General features: G+C 49.3%; 1 protein-coding gene across 4 annotated transcripts in view; it reads left to right on the forward strand.

Annotated features, from left to right (window-relative positions):
* arhgef6 (Rac/Cdc42 guanine nucleotide exchange factor (GEF) 6) overlaps window positions 1–16,789 on the forward strand; it is a 192,426-nt gene that overhangs the window by 118,401 nt on the left and 57,236 nt on the right. For all 4 annotated transcript variants that reach the window (XM_070882903.1, XM_070882905.1, XM_070882904.1 and 1 more), the window contains exon 9: window positions 4,922–5,044. In XM_070882903.1, the coding sequence (XP_070739004.1) occupies window positions 4,922–5,044 (123 nt within the window). The remainder of the gene's footprint in view (window positions 1–4,921; window positions 5,045–16,789) is intronic.

Consider the following 16,789-nt stretch of genomic DNA (forward strand, 5'->3'; position numbering starts at 1 on the left):
TCTCTCTCTCTGTCTCTCGCTCACTCTGTCTCTCGCTCTCTCTGTCTTTCTGTCTCTCTCGCTCTCTCTGTCTCTCTCGCTCTCTCTGTCCTCTCGCTCTCTCTCTCGCGCTCTCTCTCTCGCGCTCTCTCATGCTCTCTCGCTCGCTCTCTCATTCGCTCTCTCTGTCCTCTCGCTCTCTCTGTCCTCTCGCTCTCTCTGTCTCTCTCGCGCTCTCTGTCTCTCTCGCGCGCTCTTTCTCTCTCGCGCTCTCTGTCTCTCTCGCGCTCTCTGTCTCTCTCACGCTCTCTGTCTCTCTCGCTCTCTCTGTCTCTCTCGCTGTCTCTGTCTCTCTCGCTCTCTCTGTCTCTCTCGCTCTCTCTGTCTCTCTCGCTCTCTCTGTCTCTCTCGCTCTCTCTGTCTCTCTCTTTCTGTCTCTCTCGCTCTCTCTGTCCTCTCGCTCTCTCTGTCCTCGCTCTCTCTGTCCTCTCGCTCTCTCTGTCCTCTCGCTCTCTCTGTCCTCTCGCTCTCTCTGTCCTCTCGCTCTCTCTGTCCTCTCGCTCTCTCTGTCCTCTCGCGCTCTCTCTTGCGCTCTCTCTTGCGCTCTCTCGCGCTCTCTCTCGCGCACTCTAGCGCTCTCTCTCACGCTCTCTCGCTCGCTCTCTCATTCGCTCTCTCTGTCTCTCGCTCTCTCTGTCTCTCTCGCTCTCTCTGTCTCTCTCGCTTTCTCTGTCTCTCGCGCTCTCTCTGTCTGTCGCGCTCTCTCTGTCTCTCTCGCTCTCTCTGTCTCTCTCGCTCTCTCTGTCTGTCTCTGTCTCTCTCGCTCTCTGTCTCGCTCTCGCCTCTGAGTCAGAAGCGTGTGGGTTCAAGTCCTACTCCTGGAACTTGAGCACATAAATCTAGGCTGACACTCCAGTGCAGTGCTGAGGGAGTACTGCACTGTCAGAGGTGCCGTCTTTCGGATGCAACGTTAAACTGAGGCATCTGCTCTCTCAGAGGGCCAATAATTATCCCTCAACCAACATCACGGAAACAGATGACCTGGGTCATTATCACATTGCTGTTTGTGGGAGCTTGCTGTGCACATATTTGCTGCCTCATTTCCCACATTGCAACAGTGACTACACTTCAAAAAGTACCTAATTGGCTGTAAAGCACTTTGGGACATCCGGTGGTCGTGAAAGGCGCTATAGAAATGCAAATCTTCCTATTTCTGTTTACAGTCTGTCTGTGCACGTGCGCATTGGGGTTGATTGTCCTGTTCCTGTGGCCGTGTGTCCTTGGCCACCCAATTCCCGCTGCTCCGCAATCTAACATATCCAGTGCTAGTTATCTGGACAGCTTGCAATGGACAGGCGCCTTAGTAAAAGGTGCACAAAGTCAGTCTGTACTTAATTCTCATATTTTATAAAAGTAATCAAAGAGTTAATTATGAAGCAGTTGCCATAACACCGTGAGTTTAAAGGAACACAGAAATTGCTCGAGGAGAAAGGACCCGGGTCCATCGAGTTCACCTTCTCCCAGCCTGGGAATCACATGATCCAACGATACTGGAGTTGTTGACCAATCACAGCGATCAATCTCGATCAATGGGTCTACCACAGACCCAGACACGAGGCGAGGAATACCCCAGTGGGGAAGAGCTTTGGGAACCACAGGTCCACAGTCCCCTGTTCCCCCCGAGATCGCTGCACACACAGAATGATGCAGCACAGGAGGTCATTCGACCAATCGTTCCTGTGCCTGTAACAGAGCGATCCAATCAGTCCCACTCCCCGCTCTTTCCCCACAGCCCGGCACATTTCTCCTTTTCAAGTATTTATCCAATTCCCGTTTGAAAGTTACTATTGAATCTGCTCCCACCGCCCTTTCAGGCAGCGCGTTCCCGATCACAACAACTCGCTGCGTAAAAACATTCTCCTCCTCTTCCCCCTCTGGTTCCATCAGCGATTATCGTCAATCTGTGTCCCTCTGGTTACCAACCCTGCTGTCCATTTATCCATTGAGTGGCTGATCCATATAAAGCCAGGCAGTCCCGGACCCGACCCTGCTTTGCACTGTGTAGAGTTCGCTGATCTAGTCACACGCGTACCATTGGACTCGATCCCCCTCCCCGGCCTCGGGGCTTGAGAGGGGACCAGCAGCCTGGGATTCCATCGACCGACCGGGATCCAGTGCTCCCTGTTGGATCTTCGGTAAAGACAGGATCTGGCTCGTTTGTGATGCATCTCTCGGCTCAACAGCCCACTAGCATTCACAGTGAAGGAACTAATAAAGGCGGCAGCTTATGGGAGTGCAGCACCCCATTGGGAGCAATGGGGGCGATTAGAGCGAAGGAGTGAGTTGCCTGTAGTGGATCTGACTAGTCCTGCGCTGTTTTAACCGGTGTGCGTTTCTGCAGAAATGGTTAATTGCACACGGTGCACTTGACTGTATTTTCCGACAGGCAAACTTTCGAAACCATTTGCGTTTCCTTGCCATAAGACAGATGGCAGGCTATTTAAGGAGAAGGGACAGAGTGGAACAGATGGCACTGGGAGCCAGTCGTGAACTGTTGGTGAATCAGCAATGAATATTGCGCGGGGTAATTACAGTATTAGACGGAAGAGTTTGTAATGTGTGAAGAGCAATCTGATATCAAGCAATTGCCTACAGCGATATATTTCCTCATCTCCCTCTGGTCCTGTTACCAATGAGCTTAAATCTGTGCCCTCTGCTTACCGACCCTCCTGCTCCTGGAAACTGTTTCTCCTTATTTACTCTGTCAGTGTGTCAGACAGTAGCTCAGTGGGCAGCACCCTCGCCTCTGAGTCAGAAAGTTGCGGGTTCAAGTCCCACTCCAGAGACTTGAGCACAGAAATCTAGGCTGACACTCCCAGTGCAGTACTGAGGGAGCGCTGCACTGTCGGAGGGGCAGAACTGAGGGAGTGCCGCACTGTCGGAGGGGCAGAACTGAGGGAGAGCCGCACTGTTGGAGGGGTAGTACTGAGGGAGCACCGTACTGTTGGAGGGGCAGTACTGAGGGAGTGCCGCACTGTCGGAGGGGCAGAACTGAGGGAGTGCCGCACTGTCGGAGGGGCAGTACTGAGGGAACGCCGCACTGTCGGAGGGGCAGTACTGAGGGAGCGCTGCACTGTCGGAGGGGCAGTACTGAGGGAGTGCCGCACTGTCGGAGGGGCAGAACTGAGGGAGCGCCGCACTGTCGGAGGGGCAGAACTGAGGGAGTGCCGCACTGTCGGAGGGGCAGAACTGAGGGAGAGCCGCACTGTCGGAGGGGCAGTACTGAGGGAGTGCCGCACTGTCGGAGGGGCAGAACTGAGGGAGTGCCGCACTGTTGGAGGGGCAGTACTGAGGGAGTGCCGCACTGTCGGAGGCGCCATCTTTCGGATGAGACATAAAACCGAGGCCCCTCGGCTCTCTCAGTGGATGTAAAAGATCCCACTATTTCGAAGAAGTATCTGAGACATCACTTCTCCCACAGCCAACATAAATTGAGTGTGTTCTTGTTTGTGAGATCTTGCTCTGTACAAAGTGGCTGCTGCATTTGGCCACATAGCAGCAGCCAGTGTTCTTCAGAGGAATTCGTTCACACAGAGCACTTTGAGAAGTTTGAGGGAGGCGAGTGTGTAGATATGGGATTGCATTTTGAAACCGAGTGTGCCTTTGGCACTGTGTAGGGAGACTGCCCCCTTGTGGTGCGTCAGATAAAACATCCAATGTGACATGGGAAATGAACGGTGTGACTCGTTCATTCAGATGTAGGGGGTGAGTTTCTGCTGGTGGTGGGGAGAGGGTATCCCGATCATCGGAAACAGGCGGAACCCGACTATCCCTGTTCGTGTATCTCCTGCCAAAGTTCGGTCCAGCAGCAAGTTACGGCAGTAAGTCTATGGTCAGTGCCGACCCGACTCCCAACGGAACAATTGTGATGTCACGGAAACTCATCATTTATCCCCCACAGGGTCATTCCAAAGCGCTTTACAGCCAATGAAGTACTTTCTTGCAGTGTAGTCACTGTTGTAATGTGGGAAACGCGGCAGCCAATTTGCGCACACCAAGCTCCCACAAACAGCACTGTGACTAATGACTAATTAAATTGTTTTGTGATGTTGGTTGAGAGATAAATATTGGGCAGGATGCTGGGAAGAACTCCCCTGCTCTTCTTCGAACTAGGATCTTTTACATCCACCTCAGAGGGCAGACGGTGCCTCAGTTTAATTTCTCAGCCAAAAGACGGCAACTCCGACAGTGCGGCGCTCCCTCAGTACTGCCCCTCCGACAGTGCGGCGCTCCCTCAGTACTGCCCATCTGACAGTGCGGCGCTCCCTCAGCACTGCCCCTCCGACAGTGCGGCGCTCCCTCAGTACTGCCCCTCCGACAGTGCGGCGCTCCCTCAGTACTGCCCCTCCGACAGTGCAGCACTCCCTCAGTACTGAACCTCCGACAGTGCGGCGCTCCCTCAGTACTGAACCTCCGACAGTGCGGCACTCCCTCAGCACTGCCTCTCCGACAGTGCGGTGCTCCCTCAGTACTGGCCCTCTGCTAATGCGGCACTCCCTCAGTACTGCCCCTCTGATAATACGGCACTCCCTCAGTGCTGCTCCTCCGATAGTGCGGCGCTCCCTTAGTACTGCACTGGGAGTGACGTCTGGATTATGGGCTCAAGGCTTTATGGCCAGTCAAATCCCTTTGTGGTGTAGTCACTGTTGCAGCGCGCGATAGGCGACAATCAATTTGTGCACAGCAAGTTCCCACAAACAGTGATGAGATAAATCACCAGATTTAACCTCTGGTCATTTCTCTTCCTCCCCCACTGGGGGACAAAGCGTCAATGGATAGAAACTGGTTCGCGAGGTTGGGAATGGGAGGCAGTGCTGAGTTTAATTTTGCTGCCGTCATGGTTTGTCAGTAGATTTAACTTGGTAATTGGTTGGTTTCTCAGGTTGCCAGACTGCCAGCAGAAGGTTGGTGGTTGCTTCCTCAATCTCATGCCTCAGATGAAGTCGCTGTACCTGACGTACTGTGCTAACCACCCCTCGGCTGTCAGTGTACTCACAGAGCACAGGTAAGGTTGATCTTGGGGGGCATCGCAGCTCCATGGGTTCATATCATTTTTCTCTCATTCATAACAACTATGCCTGTAATCAGTTTAATTTCCTTCCAAAGGAAAATGTGCCGTCTCTGTCTGGCAACCTTTCTGTAAACGACATTGCTATTTATATTTGAGCTGCAGTTAACCTGGTATTAACAGATTTGGAACTATAAAAAGAGGTGCAGAGATATGTGTTACAGCGAGCGCTTAAAACAAACCTTCATGTGAATGAATTAATTGTCAATTAATGATTCACTATTAAGGGAAATGAATTGATAACATTCTGTATGCATTAATCCTTTGCATCAGGTGTGAGTATTGGCGTGCTGTGGTACAGCTGTTTGAGCAGTCCCACTCTGAAGCTCCATGTTCCGGGATAGGACAAAACAAGCTTCAAAAATACATTGCATTTACTTGTATCAGCACAGAAACTAATCCATATATTGATTGAAAGATCTGGTTTGGAAACTGTTGACCCCATTCTTCAATCACACATACAATCAGTGTTGGGAAATCGATTTGTACAATAACATAGACAAAGCAAAAAAAATCCGGCGACATTTACAGAGGTACTGGAATTGGAAGATTTGTAGTCAGAAATTATTCATGGAAAGAATTTTGTTTTTATATATATATATATAGTATAAAAACAGTAAATGCTGCAAATCTCAGCGGGTCGGGCAACATCTGTGGTGAGGATCAGAGTTAACGTTTCAGGTTCACGACCCTCGCTCAGAACTGTCAGAATTATGTTTGTTGAGGGAACGAAGAAGCATTTTTATCATCTCTTGCACCATCACAAGACCCAGGGCTATTCATCAACAATCAGTTCAGTTTGAAGTCTTTACCAGACATGTTCTGCATGGCAAAATCCCACACACAGCAAATAGAAACATAGAAAATAGATGCAGGAGTAGGCCATTCAGCCCTTCGAGCCTGCACCGCCATTCAATAAGATCATGGCTGATCATTCACCTCAGTACCCCTTTCCTGCTTTCTCTCCATACCCCTTGATCCCTTTAGCCGTAAGGGCCATATCTAACTCCCTCTTGAATATATCTAACAAACTGGAATCAACAACTCTCTGCGGTAGGGAATTCCACAGGTTAACAACTCTCTGAGTGAAGAAGTTTCTCCTCATCTTGATCCTAAATGGCTTACCCTTATCCTTAGATTATGACCCCTGGTTCTGGACTTCCCCAACATCGGGAACATTCTTCCTGCATCTAACCTGTCCAGTCCCGTCAGAATTGTGTATGTTTCTATGAGATCCCCTCGCATTCTTCTAAACTCCAGTGAATACAGGCCCAGTCGATCCAGTCTCTCCTCATATGTCAGTCCTGCCATCCCGGGAATCAGTCTGGTGAACCTTCGCTGCACTCCCTCAATAGCAAGAACATCCTTCCTCAGATTAGGAGATCAAAACTGAACATAATATTCCAGGTGAGGCCTCACCAAGGCCCTGCACAACTGCAGTAAGACCTCCCAGCTCCTATACTCAAATCCTCTAGCTATGAATGTCAACATGCCATTTGCCTTCTTCACTGCCTGCTGTACCTGCATGCCAACTTTCAATGACTGATGAACCATGACACCCAGATCTCGTTGCACCTCCCCTTTTCCTAATCTGCCGCCATTCGGATAATATTCTGCCTTCCGGTTTTTGCCATCAAAGTGGATAACGTCACCTTTACCCATATTATACTGCATCTGTCATGCATTTGCCCATTCACCTAACCTGTCCAAGTCACCCTGCAGTCTCTTAGCGTCCTCCTCACAGCTCACACCGCCACCCAGTTTAGTGTCATCTGCAAACTTGGAGATATTACACTCAATTCCTTCATCCAAATCATTGATGTATATTGTAAAGAACTGGGGTCCCAGCACTGAGCCCTGCGGTACCTCACTAGTCACTGCTTGCCATTCTGAAAAGGACCCGTTTATTTCTACTCTTTGCTTCCTGTCTGCCAACCAGTTCTCTATCCACATCAATACATTACCCCCAATACCATGTGCTTTAATTTTGCACACTAATCTCTTTTTTGGGATCTTGTCAAAAGCCGTTTGAAAGTCCAAATACACCACATCCACTGATTCTCCCTTGTCCAGTCTACTAGTTACATCCTCAAAAAATTCTAGAAGATTTGTCAAGCATGATTTCCCTTTCATAAATCCATGCTGACTTGGACCGATCTTGTCACTGCTTTCCAAATGAGCTGCTATTTCATCTTTAATAATTGATTCCAACATATTTCCCACTACCGATGTCAGGCTAACCGGCCTATAATTCCCCGTTTTCTCTCTCCCTCCTTTTTTAAAAAGTGGTGTTACATTAGCTACCCTCAAGTCCATAGGAACTGATCCAGAGTCAATCAACTGTTGGAAAATGATCACCAATGCATCCACTATTTCTGGGGCCACTTCCTTAAGTACTCTGGGATGCAGACTATCAGGCCCTGGGGATTTATCAGCCTTCAATCCCATCAATTTCCCTAACACAATTTCCTGACTAATAAAGATTTCCTTCAGTTCCTCCTTCTCGCTAGACCCTCGGTCCCCTAGTATTTCCGGAAGGTTATTTGTGTCTTCCTTCGTGAAGACAGAATGCAAGTATTTGTTCAACTGCTCTGCCATTTCTTTGTTCCCCATTATAAATTCACTTGATTCTGACTGCAAGGGACCTACGTTTGTCTTTACTGATCTTTTCCTCTTCACATATCTATAGAAGCTTTTGCAGTCAGTTTTTATGTTCCCAGCAAGCTTCCTCTCATACTCTAATTTCCCCCTCTTAATTAAACCCTTTGTCCTCCTCTGCGGAGTTGTAAATTTCTCCCAGTCCTCAGGTTTGCTGCTTTTTCTGGCCAATTTTTATGCCTCTTCCTTGGATTTAACACTATCCCTAATTTTCCTTGTTCGCCACGGTTGAGCCATCTTCCCCGTTTTATTTTTTACTCCAGACAGGGATGTACAATTGTTGAAGTTCATCCATGTGATCTTTAAATGTCTGCCATTGCCTAACCACCGTCAACCCTTTAAGTATCATTCGCTAGTCTATTCTAGCCAATTCCATCAAAGTTACCTTTCCTTAAGTTCAGGACCCTAGTCTCTGAATTAACTGTGTCACTCTCCATCTTAATAAAGAATTCTACAATATTATGGCCACTCTTCCTGAAGGGGCCTTGCACAACAAGATTGCTAATTAGTCCTTTCTCATCACCCAGTCTAGGATGGCCAGCCCTCTAGTTGGTTCCTCGACATATTGGTCTAGAAAACCATCCCCAATACACTCCAGGAAATTCTCCTCCACCGCATTACTACCAGTTTGGTTAGCCCAATCAATATGTAGATTAAAGTCGCCCATGATAACTGCTGTACCTTTATTGCACGCATACCTTATTTCTTGTTTGACGCTGTCCCCAACCTCACTACTACTGTTTGGTGGTCTGTACACAACTCCCACTAGCGTTTTCTGCCCTTTGGTATTCCGCAGCTCCACCCATACAGATTCCACATCATCCAAGCTAATGTCCCTCCTTACTATTGCAATAATTTCTTCTTTAACCAGCAACGCTACCCCACCTCCTTTTCCTTTCTGTCTATCCTTCCTGAATGTTGAATACCCCTGGGATACAAGGCCAGTTAAATTGTTTTATTGTGATGTTGCTTCAGAATTAACTGTTTGCCAGGGCATGGAGAACTCGCCTGCTCTTCTGGCAAAAACAGGAAGACAGAATATTATCTGAATGGTGACAGATTAGGAAAAGGAGAGGTGCAACGAGACCTGGGTGTCATGGTACATCAGTCATTGAAGTTGGCATGCAGGTACAGAAGGCGGTGAAGAAGGCAAATGGCATGTTGACCTTCATAGCTAGAGGATTTGAGTATAGGAGCAGGGAGGTTTTACTGCAGTTGTACAGGGCCTTGGTGAGGCCTCACCTGAAATTGTGTGTTCAGTTTTGGTCTCCTAATCTGAGGAAGGACATTCTTGCTATTGAGGGAGTACAGCGTAAGTTCACCAGATTGATTCCCGGGATGGCAGGACTGACATATGAGGAGAGACTGGATCAACTGGGCTTGTATCAACTAGAGTTTAGAAGAATGAGAGAGGATCTCATAGAAACATATAAAGTTCTGACGGGATTGGACAGGTTAGAGACAGGAAGAATGTTCCTGTTGCTGGGGAGTTCCAGAACCAGGGTCACAGTCTAAGGATAAGAGGTAAGCCATTTAGGACCGAGATGAGGAGAAACTTCTTCACTCAGAGAGTGGTTAACCTGTGGAATTCTCTGCCGCAGAGAGGCCAGTTCATTAGATATATTCAAAAGGGAGTTAGATATGGCCCTAATGGCCAAAGGGATCAAGGGGTATGGAGAGAAAGCAGGAAAAGGGTACTGAGGTTGAATGATCAGCCATGATTTTATTGACTGGTGGTGCAGGTTCGAAGGGCCAAATGGCCTGCTCCCGCAGCTAATTTCTATGTTTCTAATAGTGCCGCACGATCTTTTGCATCTACCTCAACAGATAGTTTAACGTCTCATCCGAAAGCTGGCACCACTGACAGTGCGGCACTCCTTCAGTACTGTCCCTCCGACAGTACAGCACTCCCTCAGTACTGACCCTCAAACAATGCAGCACTCCCTCAGTACTGCCCCTCCAACAGTGCAGCACTCCCTCAGTACTGACCCTCAGACAATGCAGCACTCCCTCAGTACTGCCCCTCTGACAGTGCGGCGCTCCCTCAGTACTTCCCCTCTGACAGTACAGCACTCCCTCAGTACTGACCCTCAAACAATGCAGCACTCCCTCAGTACTGCCCCTCCGACAGTGCAGCGCTCCCTCAGTACTGCCCCTCTGACAATGCGGCACTCCCTCAGTTCTGCCCCTCCCCTCCGACAGTGCGGCGCTCCCTCAGACAATGCAGCACTCCCTCAGCACTGCCCCTCCGACAGTGCGGTGCTCCCTCAGTACTGCCCCTCCGACAGTGCAGCACTGCCTCACTACTGACCCTCCGACAGTGAAGCACTCCCTCAGTACTGACCCTCAGACAATGCAGCACTCCCTCAGCACTGCCCCTCCGACAATGCGGCGCTCTCTCAGCACTGCCCCTCCGACAGTGCGGTGCTCTCTCAGCACTGCCCCTCCGACAGTGCGGTGCTCCCTCAGCACTGCAGTGGAGGTTCAGCCTGGATTTTTGTGCTTCAGTCTCTGGAATGGGACTTGAACCCACGACCTTGTGACTGAGGGGTAAGAGTGCTGCCCACTGAGCCACGGCTGACACTGACAAAGGAACCAGGGGGAGATGAGATGGTTTTTACGCAGCGAGTTGTTGTGATCGGGAACGCGCTGCCTGAAAGCACGGAGGGAACAGATTCAATCGTGACTTTCAAATAGGAATTGGATAAATAGTTGAAAAGGAGAAATGTGCCGGGCTGTGGGAAAAGAGCGGGGAGTGGGACTGATTGGATCGCTCTGTCACAGAGCCGGCACAGGCTCGATGGGCACAATGGCCTTCTCCTGTGCTGGGAGAATTAATGGTTTTCTATGATGTTATAACGATAATGATTTTGTTCAAAATACGTTGAGGCCCCGTAGACGAGTACATCTGCAGCTTAGGCAAAGTACGTACAAATGTTCTCACCTGGATGAAAGAGATGAGATGGAGTGTATGGGGCATTTGTTTGAGCAGAGCCCGTGTGGAGAGTTGGGGCAGAAGCAGATCGGCAGGAAGTTTAGGGGTTGATGGGAGAACCGGATACAGGGAGAAGAGCAGAATACAAATACTGGAAGAGCACGCGAGGGGGTCAGAATCCCAAGGGGCCCATGTGGCGATGAACAGGAGGCTGAGCCTGATCTGGCTCATCTCCTAAATGCTGGGCGATCGATCATTGAGCTGTTGTACCAGCGAGGCCTGCCCATCAGTGAACGTGTTGTCTGTGCTCACACTGGCCCATTTGTAAAGCAAAGGTTTAACGTAGACTGTAGACTTAGTGTATAAAATGATGAGGGGTCTGGATAGAGTGGATAGAAAGGGCCGATTTCCCTTGGCAGAGGGATCAACAACCAGGGGGCATAGATTTAAAGTAATTGGGGGGAGGTTTAAAGGGGATTTGAGGGGATTTTCTTCACCCAGAGGGTGGTGGGGGTCTGGAACTCACTGCCTGAAAGGGTGGTAGAGGCAGAAACCCTCACCACATTTAAAAAGTACTTGGTTGTGCACCTGAAGTGGCGTAACCTACAGGTTACAGACCGAGAGCTGGGAAGTGGGATGAGGCTGGATAGTTCTTGGTCGGCTGGCGTGGACACGATGGGCCGAATGGCCTCTTTCCATGCTGTAAATCTCTATGCTTTCTATGATTCTATAAAGCCTCAATTTTAAAATTCTCATCCTTGTTTTCAAACTTCCCTGGTCTCGCCCCTCCCCACCTCTGTCACCTGCTCCACCTCTATAAGCCCGCACCTCCCATCCCGAACATTCAGTCCTGCGACTCCAGCCCCTCGGTCGGCGCCCCCCCCCCCACCGGCCGTGCTTTCAGCGGACTGTGCCCAAGCTCTAGATATCTCTCCCAATGGTCCACCTGTTTCTGCTCCTGATCTCTCCCTTTAGCTCGCTGTCTGTTCTCCTCACCCTTCCCTGAAGCGACCTGGGATCATTTTCTACGTTAATGGCGCTAAATAAATTCAAATAATTGTTCTCGGCACAATCATGGTTGCCGCAGAAAATCGCTGAATCTCCCCAGACAGAGGAGCAGTGCTCAGAGAGAGAGGAGTGGCGGGGAGATTTGTGAGGCACGTCTAGTTCTGGAGCACAAGTCTTCAGCACGACAGCTGTTCCAGTACAGCTACAACACTGGCATCTAGCCGACAATGTGGAAAACTGCCCAGGTATGTCCTGCCCACAAAAAGCAGGACAAATCCACTCCGGCCAATTACCACCCCATCAGTGTACTCTCAATCATCAGCAAAGTGTTGGAAGGTGCCATTGACAGTGCTATCAAGCGGCACTTACTCACCAATAACCTGCTCACCGATGCCCAGTTTGGGTTCTGCCAGGACCACTGGGCTCCAGACCTCATTACAGCCTTGGTCCAAACATGGACAAAAGAGCTGAATTCCAGAGGTGAGGTGAGAGTGACTGCCCTCGACATCAAGGCAGCATTTGACCAAGTGTGGCATCAAGGAGCCCTAATAAAACTGAAGTCAATGGGAATCAGGGGGAAAATTCTTCACTGGCTGGAGTCACACCCAGCACAAAGAAAGATGGTTGTGGTGGTTGTAGGTCAATCATCCCAGCCCCAGGACATCGCTGCAGGAGTTCCTCAGGGCAGTGTCCTAGGCCCAACCATCTTCAGCTGCTTCATCAATGACCTTCCCTCCATAAGGTCAGAAGTGGGGATGTTCGCTGATGACTGCACAGTGTTCAGTTCCATTCGCAACTCCTCAGATAATGGAGCAGTCCATGCCCGCATGCAGCAAGACCTGGACAACATTCAGGCTTGGGCTGATATGTGGCAAGTAACATTCGCGCCACACAAGTGCCAGGCAATGACTAGCTCCAACAAGTGAGAGTCTGACCACGACCCCTTGACATTCAGCGGCATTACCATCGCCGAATCCCCCACCATCAACATCCTGGGGGTCACCATTGACCAGAAACATAACTGGACCAGTCACACAAATACTGTGGCCACAAGAGCAGGTCAGAGGCTGGGTATTCTGCAGCGAGTGTCTCACCTCCTGACTCCCCAAAGCCTTTCCACCATCTACAAGGCACAAGTCAGGAGTGTGATGGAATACTCTCCATTTGCCTGGATGAGTGCAGCTCAAGAAGCTCGACACCATCCAGGACAAAGCAGCCTACTTGATCGGCACCCCATTCACCACCTTCAACATTCACTCCCTCCACCACCGGCGCACCATGGCTGCAGTGTGTACCATCTACAAGATGCACTGCAGCAACTCACCAAGGCTTGTTCGGCAGCACCTCCCAAACCCGCGATCTCTACATAGAAACATAGAAAATAGGTGCAGGAGTCGGCCCTTCGGCCCTTCGAGCCTGCACCACCATTCAATAAGACCATGGCTGATCATTCCCTCAGTACCCCTTTCCTGCTTTCTCTCCATACCCCTTGATCCCTTTAGCCGTAAGGGCCATATCTAACTGCCTCTTGAATATATCCAACAACTCTCTGCGGCAGGGAATTCCACAGATTAAAACACCTGAGTGAGGAAGTTTCTCCTCATCTCAGTCCTAAATGGCCTACCCCTTATCCTAAGACTGTCTCCTCTGGTTCTGGACTTCCCCAACATGGGGAACATTGTTCCTGCATCTAACCTGTCCAGTCCTGTCAGAATCTTAGATATTTCTATGAGATCCCCTCTCATCTTTCTAAACTCCAATGTATAAAGGCCCAGTTGATCCAGTCTCTCCTCATATGTCTAGTCCTGCCATCCCGGGAATCAGTGTGGTGAATCTTCGCTGCACTCCCTCAATAGCAAGAACGTCCTTCCTCAGATTAGGAGACAAAACTGAACACAATATTCCAGGTGAGGCCTCACCAAGACCCTGTACAACTGCAGTAAGACCTCCTTGCTCCTATACTCAAATCCCCCAGCTATGAAGGCCAATATACCATTTGCCTTTTTCACCGCCTGCTGTACCTGTGTGCCAACTTTCAATGACTGATGAACCTTGGCACCCAGATCTCGTTGCACCTCCCCTTTTCCTAATCTGCCGCTATTCAGATAATATTCTGTCTTCGCGCTTTTGCCCCGAAAGTGGATAACCTCACATTTATCCACATTATACTGCATCTGCCATGCATTGACCCACTCACCTAACCTATCCAAGTCACCCTGCAGCCTCCTAGCATCCCCCTCACAGCTCGCACGGCCACCCAGTTTAGTGTCATCTGCAAACTTGGAGATATTACACTCAATTCCTTCATCCAAATCATTGATGTATATTGTAAACAGCTGGGGTTCCAGCACTGAGCCCTGAGGCACTCCACTAGTCACTGCCTGCCATTCTGAAAAGAACCCGTTTATCCCGACTCTCTGCTTCTGTCTGCCAACCAGTTCTCTATCCACGTCAATACATTACCCCAATACCATGTGCTTTGATTTTGCACACCAGTCTCTTGTGTGGGACCTTGTCAAAAGCCGTTTGAAAGTCCAAATACACCACATCCACTGGTTCTCCCTTGTCCACTCTACTAGTTATATCCTCAAAAAATTCCAGAAGATTTGTCAAGCATGATTTCCCTTTCATAGATCCATGCTGACTTGGACCGATCATGTCACTGCTTTCCAAATGCGCTGCTATTTCATCCTTAAGAATTGATTCCAACATTTTCCCACTACTGATGTCAGGCTAACCGGTCTATAATTACCCGCTTTCTCTCTCCCTCCCTTTTAAAAAAAAAAGTGGTGTTACATTAGCTATCCTCCAGTCCATAAGAACTGATCCAGAGTCGATAGACTGTTGGAAAATGATCACCAATGCATCCACTATTTCTTGGGCCACTTCCTTAAGTACTCTGGGCTGCAGACTATCAGGCCCCGGGGATTTATCGGCCTTCAATCCCATCAATTTCCCTAACACAATTTCCTGCCTAATAAGGATACCCTTCAGTTCCTCCTGCTCACTAGACCCTCGGTCCCCTAGTACTTCTGGAAGGTTATTTGTGTCTTCCTTCGTGAAGACAGAACACAAGTATTTGTTCAGTTGGGCTGCCATTTCTTTGTTCCCCATTATAAATTCACTTGATTCTGACTGCAAGGGACCTACGTTTGTCTTCACTAATCTTTTTCTCTTCACATATCTATAGATGCTTTTGCAGTCAGTTTTTATGTTCTCGGCAAGCTTCTTCTCGTACTGTATTTTCCCCCTCTTAATTAAACCCTTTGTCCTCCTCTGCTGAATTTTAAATTTCTCCCAGTCCTCAGGTTTGTTGCTTTTTCTGGCCAATTTATATGCCTCTTCCTTGGATTTAACACTATCCTTAATTTCCCTTGTTAGCCACGGTTGAGCCACCTTCCCCGTTTTATTTTTACTCCAGTCAGGGATGTACAATTGCTGAAGTTCATCCATGTGATCTTCTACCGCCTAGAAGGACAAGGGCAGCAGATGCATGGGAACACCATCACCTCCAAGTTCCCCACCATCCTGACTTGGAAATATATCGGCCGTTCCTTCATCGTCGCTGGGTCCAAATCTGGAACTCCCTCCCTAACAGCACTGTGGGAGCACCTTCACCACACGGACTGCAGTGGTTCAAGAAGGTGGCTCACCACCACCTTCTCAAGGGGCAACTAGGGATGGGCAATAAATGCCGGCCTTGCCAGTGACGCACACATTCCGGATTGGATACAAAAAAATGTTGTGGGGGGCCATAGCCTTTGCTGTATCCAATGAGCTCAGCCATTTCTTGATATCATGTGGAGTGAATCGGGAATTGGATGAAGACTGGCTTCTGTGATGCTGGGGACCTCAGCAGGAGGCCGATATGGATCATCCACTCGGCCCTTCTGGCTGAAGATGGTTGCAAACGCTTCCATCTTGTCTTTTGCACTTGCGTGCTGGGCTCCGTCATTATTGAGGATGGGGATATACATGGAGCCTCCTCCTCCCATTAGTTGTTTAATTGTCCGCCACCATTCACGACTGGATGTGGCAGGACTGCAGAGCTTTAATCTGATCTGTTGATTGTGGGATCACTTAGCTCTCTGTATGGCATGCTGCTACCGCTGTTTAGCATGTATGTAGTCCTGTGTTGCAGCTACCCCAGCTTGGCACTTCATGTTTAGGTATGTCTGGTACTGCTCCTGTCATGCTCTTCTGCACTCCTCATTGAGCCAGGGTTGGTCCCCTGGCTTGATGGTAATGGTGGAGTGAGGGATATTCTGGGCCATGAGGTTACAGATTGTGGTGGTATATAATTCTGCTGATTGAAGGTTGATGGTACTAACAGAGCTCGGGGTTTACGCAGTAACCAGACAGCAGTGCTGGGATCAGCCTTTCTCAAACCTCCAGGCTCACAAGATTGAAAGAGCGATTCAGGAACCTTGGCTGCAGCAGGCCTGGGTTGTCTTGGCTTAGCGCATCATATTGCCCGAGGCTGTATGCTATTGTGGCCCATGGTTTGGACACCGGTCAGCGGTGTGGAGAGTGAGAGGGCAGGAACGTAAGCTCCCCCCGGAACATCGCTTTAAAGAAAAAGACAAGTAAAGGAACCCGCGTGAGTGTGGTGGCCTCACTTCAGATGTAGTTTTATCCTTTGCTGCTGTTCTGGCATAAATTCAGCAGCAAGTTGTTAGCCCAACACTCTGATATTCATCAGCTGTCAGACTCACTGACCATGGATTTACACCAAGCGAGTTCCTTCAGGATAGTATCATAGAATTATCAAATCCTGCAGCACAAGGGGGAGACCATTCGGCCCATCGAACCTGTGCCGGCTCTGTGACAGAGCGATCCGATCAGTCCCACGCTGAAGTTTTCTCCTCCTAAACCTGAAAATCCTCTTCAAATACAAGTCCTAAATGCCTTTTGAAAGTTCTTGTGGAATCCAATTCCCTGTCACGCAGTGAGTGTGTGCCAGACATTAACCCTCTGTGTGAAGAAACTTTCCCTCATGTCCCCTCTGCTGCTTTTGCCAGTTATTTGAAATCTATGAGCTGTGGTTACTGAGAGTAGAACCAGTACAACATGGGCCAAGC

This window comes from Pristiophorus japonicus, chromosome 6 (assembly GCF_044704955.1).
Source record: "Pristiophorus japonicus isolate sPriJap1 chromosome 6, sPriJap1.hap1, whole genome shotgun sequence".
Classification (NCBI taxonomy): Eukaryota; Metazoa; Chordata; class Chondrichthyes; family Pristiophoridae; genus Pristiophorus; species Pristiophorus japonicus.